General features: G+C 44.8%; 1 protein-coding gene across 1 annotated transcript in view; it reads right to left on the bottom strand.

Moving 5' to 3' along the window:
* Positions 1-3,776: 3,776 nt before the first annotated feature.
* The window catches only part of FBN1 (fibrillin 1), a 138,702-nt gene continuing 129,783 nt past the window's right edge, over positions 3,777-12,695 (bottom strand). The window contains exons 60-64 of the mRNA XM_010020130.1: positions 12,350-12,478; positions 11,406-11,525; positions 8,057-8,288; positions 6,880-7,054; positions 3,777-5,368 (exon numbers count right to left, since the gene is read on the bottom strand). Of these exons, the coding sequence (XP_010018432.1) occupies positions 4,979-5,368; positions 6,880-7,054; positions 8,057-8,288; positions 11,406-11,525; positions 12,350-12,478 (1,046 nt within the window). The 3' untranslated portion in view covers positions 3,777-4,978. The remainder of the gene's footprint in view (positions 5,369-6,879; positions 7,055-8,056; positions 8,289-11,405; positions 11,526-12,349; positions 12,479-12,695) is intronic.

Consider the following 12,695-nt stretch of genomic DNA (forward strand, 5'->3'; position numbering starts at 1 on the left):
TGTGAGCGAGGGAAGGGTCCGGCCCAAGAGAAGGAAGGGAAAAAGCCCTTCCTGAGTAGTTAGCAAAGGTTTAGCACAGCCTGACTTCAGCCTGGAAGCACTGAGATACAGTTACCTGACTAGACCCTTAAGAAAAACCACATGCATTTCTATGTATGCATGAGTGTGTGCCTAAGCAGGTTGAGGACTTGGATGGATGCTCACAAGCAGCACTGGCACATGCAAGACTGGCCGGCACCACCACAGGGCTGCAGCCCAGCTTTGCCAGCATGGTCCCATCAGCTGGGCAGCCCCGGCTTCCATGGCTGTTGCTGTGCTTTCAGGGCTATGTTAGAAATGGAAAGGCGAGCCTGAAACACAAAACCAAACACTTTGGTGACCTCTCTGGCCTCAAGGTTCCTCCACTGAACTCAATAGGAAGCTCATAACTGAGGAGTTGGCTTGGGCGTGATATTCCTCAAAAGTGTTTGTTCTGAGGGCGTGAAATCCTTGGCAAGTTCTAAGGACAGAAGTAGATTGTTGGAATTTGCCAGAGCTGAAGTCATCGGCATCTTCCAGGTCTGTACTGCACAGGAAGAGGGTCTCATCCTTGGGCAAACTAAAGCACACTGCCCACCCCACTGGCTCTAGCTCTTGCTTTCAGAGCCTCTCTGGGGGCACCAAGGACCTCGGGGAAGCACATGCTGAATGTGGCAGCACCACAGAACCTGCTGCTGACCACCTCCACCTTCCCAGCACCAGCAGTGTTCTGCCTGCTCTGAGAGCAGCAGTGGTGCTTCCCCTGCTGCAGGGACATGGCTGCAGCACCTGCGTGGGGACCTGCAAGTGACAGCCCAGGAGGAGCAGAAGGCACCAGGGCTGGAGCAGGACCAGCGCATCAAGTGAAGCAGAAGCCATGCGCGTTGGGGCATTTTGGGCCACTAAGCGACCGCAGCATTCTCCCCCTTCCCCTTTTCTTTCGCTCTTGCTACTACTGCAACCTCTGCAATCACTGGCATTTTCATTAGTGTAAATGATGGCATGTTTTGCCCCAAATTACACTGCCTGCTTGCCTTGTCCTCAGTTTTCACAGCATCCAGAGCAGGGTGATGCTGCAGTTAACATGACACACTGGACACATGCTGTGGGTGCAGTTTGCACACAGAGCCTCCTGTGTAACTGCAGGAGCTCACACAGGGGCCGCATGGGTTCCTGCAGGCATCCAACATGCTCAGGCCACAGGGAACAGCTGAAAGCTCTGGGGTTTTCTGAACAGCAGAGTTTTAGCTGGGTGTTTTTCTGCTAAGACTGTGATAATATGAGGACTTACTCTGGGCGAACACTCTGGTAGGACACTGCCAACCTGGATTTACTGGATTAACCTGCTGTACATCGTATCTTGGCCTTAGCTGCTGGCCATTCCTGCAAGCATGAAGCCAACCAAAGCAGAAAAGCTTAGAGGCTTGCTCCAGGGAGAGGGTGAAGTTGGAAAGAACCTAGGCCCAGATATCCTGGCTTTGGGGCGCTGGTGTCCCCTGTTAGCTCTTGTCCTACCTGGCGTGGTGCAGGTGTGGGCAGTGGGATGGGTATGCAGCTCACGCAGCTCCACAGGCAGCCCTGGCCTTGCCAGTGGCTGAACTCGGGATTCCCAAGCGCAACTGAAAGCACAGAATTTTCCAGTCACAGCAATGAAGTTAAAGAGGAGAAGCTGTCTCCTCGTCTGGTGCCTACTCAGAAAGCTGCAGCATGATGTAAGCTCTTAAACCTTGCTCATTTTGGCAGAAACCATCAGACCCGCAAGAGCACTGAGAGGCTTTAATGGCTCAAGCACAGCATCGGTTTAAAGGGGGAATCCTACAAACCCCTTCACAGCAAATGCCAATTTCTGAAAGCAGTAAGAAGGCTTTTGCAGTGCCAGCGCCACCACCCCCAGCCCAGCCTGGAGCAGCGGTGGGATACCTTGTACCGCACTTACCTGTGTAGGAGACCAGCAGTGCCCAGACCGGGTCCCAGGAGGGCTTAGGCAGCTGTGCGGCAACAGCCCCGGCATCCTGGTCTCCGAACAGCTCAGGCCTCTCTGCGCGGAGAAGCCTTGACCAGATCAGCTCTTCCAGAGCACAAAGCTGAACTTCAATCACAGCGTATTTATCTTAGAGAAAACCCGAGTCCGACCCTTCGGGACCTGCAACAGGAAAGCAAACACTTCGGGTCCTTTGAAAGTCAGCTTAAAAGGGAGACTGTGGAAAGAGTCATGTTCTGCCAAGATACATGTCAGCTGTCAAGTTTACAAGGTACTGGTTACAACACACAACGAGAGAATGATTTGACATGTACGGTAACAAGCCATCTTTGTTAAACTCTGTTAATCAAAGCTCTATTTATTGTCCACACATGAATCTACAAGTCCTGTGCATGACTGTAGTGCGGGGAAGCCACAGTTATTTCAAATAGATAAAAGTTTCACCATTTCCTTGAATTTGAGAAATATCCTTTAATTGCAAAAGGATACACGCTCAGAAAGACCTCTGCTGCAGTCTGAGTGGTGCTTAGAGCCCTTCTGATATCCCACCATCGAATAAATACAGAAAACGATTTTAAAGTCACACTGTAGGCTACAAACCACTTTTTAATTGCAGGTCTCACGCAATATTGTTACGTGAGTTTGTGGTTCACTGAAACTCCAAGGAAACTGCAGAAATTCAGACTAATGTAAACAGTTGTACACATACAGCAACTAAAACTGACAGGCAAAAATAACACACCAGTGAAAGGGTACTGCTGCAAAGAGACAGATGAATAATTGAATGAGAAAACGGGTTTTTAGGTGCAGATCAGTACAGCAAGACTGGGATTTCCATTTGAAATTGCTGGAAGAGACACTGTCAAGATTTCTTGTTTCTGCAGGGTAACACGGGTGATTTGCAGAACTGAGCAGGCAGCACCGGGGCTGCTGGAAAGCAATCACAGAACCTTCGGCATGATAAGGAGTTACAGAGCAGCTTGAATGCTGAACCAGCTCCACTGGGCAGAGTCCTGACAGGGCTGTCTGAAACCACTCTTCTCAGCTCCCCTCAGTGTTTAAGGGCTGGAGAGAAAATACTCAGACTGTACACTTCACTCTAAACCGCATGACCTTGCGCACTGCCACTGGCACTAAAAATCACTCCCAACCTGCTGGAACAGGAGTGCCATTTACAACTGTAAAGTTCTGATTATATTTCACCATAGTTACACAACATGTGGAAAAAATACACTGTTCAGCATTTTGGCACACTAATAAATAAAATCCAGACATGGTCTATTAAAAATATCAAAGTAACCCTGTGCACAAGCTCCTTGTTATATAGTTAAATTTGTTATGCAGAAGAAATCAGAGAGCTGAAGTCTAATTACAGAAAATAATACAATTTCAGGTGAACTATTACAGTGCATTTCCCTTCCAGAGCTATTACATCTCGATGTATGTTCTCTCTATCAATACAGAGCAGTTGCAGTGACATCACTTGCTTCATTGCTTCTTCCAAATTTTATGTACAACATTCTGCTGCTGCTAAAAGATACACCATGGCACTGTGTGTACAAGAACACCCGCATCATCAAATAATTCACTTCATATTATAAACCCAGCTATAGCTTGTGATGGTTTTTGGTATTCAATTTTCCCTTTGTTACCAGTCTTAGGTTACTTGACAACAGCCATTGAAACAGGGGTTAAAGAATGGAATATTTTAAGTCAAGGCAGTTCTAGCAAACAAGACTTTTCAAGTTAATTGTGTTGTCTGCATAACAATTTAACATCCACTTCTGCATGTTTTGGCTGTCAGAGTTACTTATTGACGGGATTATTCAGGTCAAGCCATTGGAAATGTTCTAATTTGCTTTCTGGAGCCAGACAGTAATTTGACAGAGGTCCACTGCCGCTCAGATCTGTGAAGGTTTCTGGCTTTCCTCAGTTCTTCCTTTGCACGCAGAATGAGCAAATGGCAGCAACAGACCTTCAGGGAGACATCACCTGTGGACACAGTCAGATACAGAACCAACCCTACTGACAGTGCCTCTGACATGAGCATGCGGCTTCTCACACTTCTAGCAAGAACACAAGGCCACAGAATAAACTAAAAAAAAGACTGTTTTATTGTGACATTTATGACATTGAACCCTTGCTGATAGGAATGGCTGTGGGTACTCTTGACACATTACATAATGTCATGGTGTAGGATGGCACTGATTGTCATCTGACTTTTGAGAATGTTTAATGGTCCCTACTGACCTCAGTGCATTTTGGCAAGTCACAGAAACTTTATCATCAGGTTTGTGTATACAGTTAACAAGTAGTTGGTCTTATAAGCACCATTACAAACCCTCACATTAAGGGTATTATTAATCTAGTTTACAAATGCTTCATTGATAAAAATAGCATGATTACAGTATACACACACTTAATTTACATGTAATGTATTATAGGCATAACTGAGATAAACTACTGAGCTAACTTTGGTTGATTGAAGTATTTAGACTGAATAATGGCAATTTTGGCTTCTAAGTTGTGTAAATATTACAGTGCATTTATAAATCTAGGTTGAAAATTTACTAGCACCAAATGGATATCATAAATGGCTGACCTAGTAAGTTGTAGTTGGAGAAGCAAAGTTTAAGAATTACAAAAATAGAGCTGTCCATCAGTTGAAAGCACACTCTTGTACCTCTGCTGAAATGATGACGTGTCTCAGCATCAGTGGCCAACTTCCGAGGATAGAAGTCCCAGTTTTCAAGATTCAACATATCAAGGTAGCTCAGCTACACGTAAAAGCCTGAGAAAGTGGTTGTTTTGAGCTAGGGTATTCATCCTGTACCTTGCTTATGTAATAATATAATAGTGCTCGTTCATACCAATGTACTCATGTAAGATTGTACCTATGATATGGAGAATCTGATTGGGAGGAATATTCAGTCCTACCTATCTATCTTTGGTTTAATTATTTGGTCTTTGGTTGATGAATTAATGAAGCAATATCTGAATTTTCATTTTCAGGTTATCTCCCAGCTCGCCACTGAGGTAGTCTTTGTCATGTTTCTCTTCAAGCTGGTTAAGTTCCTTCTTTTTATAGAGTGGAATACTACTGATTTGTAATGAATAGTTTCCAGGCACTGGCTTCTTCTTTGTGAAATGAAGGTAACTTATCCCGTCCTTCTTATTGATTCTAAAGAAACCGTCTTCATTTCCGGAGTCAATTAAATATCGGTTATGGTTTGTCAGTGTTGTGAGGGCAGGAAGCAGTTCCAGGATGCGGTCTTTGTTGCTGAGATCCGAGATGTTGATGGAGAAGACTGCTGCTTTCTCAACATCCCAGCTGGCGAGACTGATGGGCGGCTGCAGCTCCTGCTGATCCTGCACAAGAACAAATGATGTCAGTTGGCTTTGTCAGAGCGCGTTCCACACGTGCCTGTGCGTGTGCATTGCTCACCCAGCTCATTCATTATTAATCAAATACTTTTCAGAAGGAGGTTCTGTACTGTCATCTGTCAAATCCACTATTATGGGCTTGGGGCTTGTCAGGATAAAGTACAGGCTTTGCTGCTGCCCTGGCGTGGGTAACTGGAGCCTAAGACATGCTGAAAACTTCTGTGTGTGGGTCCTGCTGCCTGACAAACCACCCTGCTCCGCGCTTGGAGTCCACAGCCAGACTCCTACAAAGAGAGCAGCAAAGGCGCACTCCTCCTCCCTGCCAGGGGAACCACAAGCTAACGTGAACAACAGTGTGCAGCAGAGAGCAGGGTCTGGGGGAAGGCCGCCATTCAGGTGGGAGTTTTGTGCTTTGCAGGATTTGCTTTGTTTGGGTGTGGAGCTGGGAGGGTCCATGAGTTCAGTGGGGTGCTGGAAAAGCAGTGTCACCCCTCACCTGCCAGTGGTGGTAACTGGGATCCCCCTGAGCACGGGTCACTCTACAATGGCAGAATGATGGCATTTCAGACAGCCCATCAGCTGTAACATTTGAATTTGGAAAGCAAGGGAAGCTCTATGTCACCCCTGAGACAAATCCAGCACTAAGCACAGACTACTGAAACACATGGAAGAAACAGTTTATGACCCCACTCTGCCCAAAATCAAATGTCCACACCCTTCTGGGCAAAAGTACTCTCATGTCCTCCTGTATTAGCAGAGCACCATGCACTGAGCACCTAATGGAAACAGCTAACAGGATCCCAAATTCCCTGTATTTGTGCATGGAAAAGCAAGCGCTTTAGCACGTAAACATGAGCAGAGGGTATGGGTGACATTCAGCTCGGGGTAGTGACAGTGTGGCAACATCCTACAAGAATGTTGAGCATCTCTTGGTTACATTTAGAATGCAACACACACATTCGCACACTCAGACATGCACATTCAGCTGCATAGTCTAGAGACCTGCCATGACCTGCTGCTTCTGTGGTCAGGCCAGAGCAGATCCCTTCACCTGTAACATCACTGTCACCTTTGAGTGGACGGAGAAGTGAGAAGTCAAATGACTGTGGACTTGGGAACCCTTCTACTACAGTTTGCTGAAGTCTGTATATACCTAAGGTGAACCACAAGGTTTTAAATCCAGTCACTTGTGACTGGATGACCAGACTGTGCAATTCTGACTTTATACTGCAAGAAGTGGAAATAAGCCAACGTGGGACTCCCCTGATAATTCAAGGAGTTTGAATTTTGCAAAGGAGGATGACCTAATGACAGTGAACAACTTCAAAAAGCCCACACACAGACTACTCCATATCCAAACCCAGCTCTCCAAAGAGCTTTTCTACTTTGTTCAGGGTGTACATTTTTGCTGTGGGATTGTCTCCTGGTGCATCTCCTTCCAAGACTGGCTTTCACAAGACAACCACAACCCCTTTCCCCCCAGAAGGGTCAATTACCTCCGCTTCATTTGCAGTTTCATTAGCGCTTCTGCGCTTCCTTCCTCTCTTGGGATAGCCATTGATTTTACATTCGTAACAAGCTTCTGGTGAGAGGGAGTTGTCATCTACTTCTCCACTGAGTGAAAGCTCTTGTCCTTGACCTTTGCCTAGCCCCACTCCAGATACACAGTGTCTGAGGAAGGAAGAAATCCAAAGTTAATTCCATTGAGGCACAGATCTTACCAAAGCTGAATTTGGGGGACTGTGAATACAAATAATAAAGCAATTATGTTGCACTGTTTTCCTAGGAAAATTTTCTGCTGAAGTCAACAGGCAAAACTCTCACTGAATCACAGTGCAGCTACCTCTGAGTTCAAGAACCTGGCTCCATGAGGCTTTGCCTAAGACAGACCTGCCAATATTTAACAGTTTAAAAAACACAGGCTTAAGCTCTGAGAAGTTGTTAGTAATTTCTGTCATCCGACCTGGAATGCATTGAAAGAGACCAATTTTCAGAAACTGCTGAAAAAATCTGAAAGGTGAGGTCTTCCATAACAACCCCAAAGCTTTTAGTCACTTTTTAGCCACAATCTTTCTGCTTTCCATTCCAGTTGCTTGGTCCTACATGCTGCACAGCCCTAACACTCCCACTGGGACAACTGAAAATTGGTTTCCTCGATAAAGCAGACATTTAGTCAAAAAATGATTCATTTGGAACACAGAAGAATATGGAACGTAAAAGAACATAAAAGCATACAGAATTGTTATTTCAACCAGTGGGTGAAGCCACTTGTACAATACCATTTGTCTTCGGAGCTGGCAGGGGCCTGGGATTTGTGATACACCACAAATCACAGTGAGGGATGTGAGCTCCCAGGTGGCAAGCTCAGAGAACTTGGCTGGCTGCTGGGGTGTGCAGGAGGGAGGTGAAAGCAGTGGCTTAAAAGAGACAGTAGAACCTGGCTGCCCTGACCAAATTTCATTAAGCATTAAAAACATGTTGCTCCCTTGCCTTGGTTACCTTTCCCCTCCCTCATCTCCAAAATCAGCATGTGCATCCAACTCTCGAGCACCTCCACAATCTTATCCCTCTTGCATTGGTGACAATCCCCCTGGTTCTGCTGCTCCATATTACAGCAAAAGGAGTGGATTATGTCCCTTTTATGTCTGTTAGTTTAAAATGAGAATCCCTTACCCTTGTCCTATTCTGAAGTAACCAGGTGGACATCCACAGACATAGCCACCTTCTGTATTTGAACAACCATAACTGCATGGGGCTTGTGCAGAACCGCATTCATTGATATCTTGGCAACCGCCACTAAACTGTTCATACTGAAATCCAGTTGGGCACATACATTTATAGCTTCCCAAAGTATTGTGGCAAGATGCTCCTCCACAAATGTGTGCACTGAGACATTCATTTTCATCTGGAAAAGAAGCAGAACATACCATAAGTTAACTTTTACTCTCAGGTGTAGTCCAACCTACCCCTTCAGAGAGGTCGTGCTCGACTGCTGCTAAACACGCTGCCACATCAGATGGCCAGATGGAGAGCAGGGCTCGGCCTCACCCTTGGCTAGGGCAGCGGTCGCTAGGAGATGACTACAACCACACAACAGAGCAACTGTTGGGCTACTCTGCAGAAGATGTTTTGTGCCACGTCAGCTCATGCTCTGGAAAGCAGAGGAGGCAACTTTTTTTTTGTTCCAGAAACAACTGAGAAGAATACAACTTTGCACAGCCAACAATCTGGTCCAGTAATCCCATGCTCATAGCGCTGTTCAATGTTAAAGCAAAAGGAGTGAGGAATCAAGCCCTGACACCTTTTCCAGGCACTGAAAATCCCTCCCTACACACTCACATTTAAATATGAGGTACAGGTAAGGTACAGGAACAAGTAGTAAAGTAAAAATAAAAGCAGCTGTAGATACAGAAGTCTGCCACATTCTGAGCTAGCCCTTTTCCAAACTTCCCAACTGCAGCACTGTAGGAGTTTGAGGTCTGTTCAGGCTTATTTACTGTGAATGCTTAGTGTTTTAAACGTAGCTGGTCTGATTTCTTTTGTCTGATGTGGTAAATTGGTTTGAAACATTCTGAATGCTATTGTTCCCTGTTTTCTGTGATAAAGCAACTGCATATGTGCACTGAGTGTGTGTGCACACATGTAAGAAATGCCATCTGGACACTGTATGGATAACATGTAAAGCACACAGCAGCATCTCTGACCTAAGCATCTAAGTTACAGGAGAATAAGTACTAATTTAGAGCATTATTGTCTTTGTCCAAACAATGTGGCTGTTTGTTCTTTGTTTAAAATCAATGCCTCTGCTTCTTGCAGCCTGATTTACAGCATGATGCACTCCGGAATTGCCTGGGCAGGGGATGCAGTCACACACAGCACAAGACATGGGAGGAACCAAAGCATTCTTCAGTGATTATCTAAGTATGTGTTGCAGCAACATCAAAAGTCCCTGAACACTTCATTAAATAAGCTAAAAAAGACACAAACTGTTTGCAGAGCTGGGATTGCCAAGGAATATGAAGGAATTGTCACGGAAAAACCTATTACATGGATTCTTCCCCTGTGGTACACCCAGGAGATCTAGATAAGTATCTTAAGCACATACAGCTACAGATGTTAAAATGTGAGTATGTGGAGACCACAAGGTACTAAAACCTGGGGCTGAACTCTGTGTTACCAAGCCCTGCAGGAGTTTTGCACTTAACTCAGGATGATGTTTCAGTATTTTCCATACCTAACACTGAAATTATGTCAACATCATAAATGCATGTTTGGGACACAGAAAGTTACTGCACCAAGAAGAGATATGCTCATTTTAACTCAATCCACAGCAGCAAGAGTGTGGACACTGTGCTCTGTAACACACAGCTCTGTCGTGCCCAGCTTCAGTAGGAAGAAGAGATGCCATAAGGACAGAGGAAACAAGCCTCCTTTCTGCTGGGACTGCCTCATGTCCAAGAAGGTGGAAGAAAGCCCAGTTGTGGCTCTCAGTGTAATTTTCCCTGGTGAAGTTTCTGGTGATCAGCATTGTGTTGCAGAGGTTGAAGCCTTTCTTTCCGTGGGGAAAACACCAGTACTTGTGCATTTTGAAACTGATATTCCCTATATAAGATCTCAACAGCAGCCAATGGGCTCAAAAGCTGGAATAACAGTGTACACCTCATTTGGAGATACACTCAGTTAAATACTATTATCACCCAGGAAGGCTTGGAAGCAGCCAAGATATTTTGTAAAACAGAGCAGCACTTCTTCAGATTCCACAATGTCCTCCAGCAGCCAGACATGGCAGTTCTGTGAGTCTTTGATGTCTGTCTTTACCTTCCTGCAGATTAAATTAGAATTTAACCTTAAGATCTGCTAATTTAATTAATACTCAAAACCACCATGGGTTTGTGCTCCCTCCGTGTACTCTTACGTGTAACAGGCACAGAGTACTGGAGCACAAGCAAGCAAACATCACAGCAAGGACTGCATAAAATGTCATGAGGTTTGGTAAGCACAATTAAAAGCAGAGACCTCCCTAGAGCACGACAGTGATAACAAGCAAAGGCATTTTTATGTTTCTGAAAGCAAACAAAGCCAAAGAAAAGAGTTATGAAGCCCTTTGTTCTCAAAGAGGCCATCAAACACATCTCCGGGTATCCACACAAGACTAGCTTGTATGAAGCCCATTAAACGTGATTAAAAACGCACATAACTGTCACTAGAGCAAAATGATTCATGTTTCTCTTGTTTGAATACGCTACAGGCCACATTGCTGAAACATGCAGAGACTCTTCTCATGACTTCTGCAGAGGACCCAGTTCTGCCTGGTCAAGTCATTCCAGCATCAATACTCTGCACATGCAGCCCCATCTACGAGGGCTCAGAGACTTGGGATAGAATGAAGAGCAGTGGCATTTGTACTTGTAACCAGAATTGGCCTTTAAGCAGTTGTTATAAACTGTATTCCAAAGCTGCAAGGAAGCATCTTTAGATGCATAGTAGCAGCTTTGCTCAAATATAACAAATGTTTCACAGAAGAGGCAGCAGCCTTCCTGTAGGTGTATATGAATGGTAAAAGCACAGATCAAGTAAGATTTTAATAGAATTTTAGATGCTTTGGACCAGAATTTTCCTTTTATAATTTAACAAACCAAACTTGTGGTTCTGAGCGTGCCAAGTTCAACCCACCATCAGCCCTCAGACGGAACCTGTATCTGAGCAGATGACTGCACAGCTGAGTAAGACTGCCTTTGTTGACACCACAAACTACACCAGGAACACAAGTTCCCTCAAAGGCAGTACAACTTCCAGCACCCTCATAGGTAATTTGTGCTTAAACACTTGCTGAACCAGGACATAGGCCACTGGGTGCTCCGTATGCACTCTGCCTTTCACAGCCACACACTGCAATGAAACTTTGCTGAATATACTAAATTATAGTCAGAAAAAGAAAATACAACTGCACCACTGCCCTTCTTGCTGCTAACAAAAGTCACATGCATTTTAATGTATGGATTTAAAAAAGTAAGTGACTTGCCAACACATTGGTTCCACTGGTAATGCTGGAGATATCCTTGCGGGCAGCTACACCTGTATCCTCCAATTATATTCTGGCAGCCATGCTGACACCGGTGGTTTCCATCACATTCATCAACATCTAAACGGTGATGATAAAACTCTGAGTTTTAGGTGAAAAACTCACATTATGCTACATTTGAAAAGTATGTTAAAATAATCATTCATATATTGTATACAGAAAGGTGTATTTCAGGATCTTCCAAAAACCTGACCAGTCCTGGGAGGCCACTTCAGGTCTTAGAGGTTTGAATTTCTGGCTCAACAGCAAGCAACTTAGGGCTGAAAACCACTGAAAGCTCAAATTCAGCCACAATTTTCAGACCTTTTGTTTTCTGCTGTGGAGCAGACAGCAGAAAGCCATTCGTATAGGGGACCCCCTAGGCTTTCTTAAGGCTCCCTGCTCCACAGCAGACCATCCTTTGTTTTTACCAAGGCATCCAACCCAGGAATCCCAGGTGTCTCTTTTCAAAGCAATTCAAACCTATCCCAGGAGAAGGCCTTAGGGACCCCAGAGGAACAGAGCCTGCAGGCCTTCAACTCTCTCTTTAGCACTTCAGGACTTCGCGTCCTTGGCAAGGCCCTCAGAAATCCACACAGGATTCAACAGACGTTCACTGAACTTATGATGCTTAAACTGAAGCATTCAAGGCTAAATTGAAGTCTCCTCAGAAAATATCCATCTGACCCTTTAGCCTCCTGCAATGTATCTAAGTTTTTCAGGCCATGGAGAGAAATACCACCTTGTTGCTAAATTTCCATCCCCCACTCCCCTTCAGTCTACACATGCTTTCTCCATGGGTTTTGGTGCTTACTCCATTTGTTCCTCCATGGATGACAGTACAGCTGAGAGAAGATGAAGGAAAGCAAGAGAATGCCAAGTTAAATGCACTGTGTTATACCTACCTTCACAGCTAAGCCCAGTTTGATCGAGTGAGAAGCCACGTTGACACTCACAAACAAAACTTCCTGGTGTATTCTGGCAAATACCCTTCGCCCCACATAAATTGATTTCAGTAGCACACTCATTATTATCTGAAGGAAACGAAAGCCTCAGTGTTACTTTTTATTCCTTATTGTGATGATAAGCATTTAGCAATGCCAACAATGAACAGTCTGTGACAAGAGGTAAAGCAACATCAGTAACGTAGCTGTCTTACTGCCCTCTCTGTTTTTCACTTCACACTACAGAAGGAGAGCTTACATTACCTTCTTTTTAATTCGAAAACACTAACAACAGCCATGGGAAGGG

This window comes from Nestor notabilis, unplaced genomic scaffold (assembly GCF_000696875.1).
Source record: "Nestor notabilis isolate BGI_N333 unplaced genomic scaffold, ASM69687v1 scaffold21588, whole genome shotgun sequence".
In the NCBI taxonomy this organism is placed as follows: domain Eukaryota; kingdom Metazoa; phylum Chordata; class Aves; order Psittaciformes; family Psittacidae; genus Nestor; species Nestor notabilis.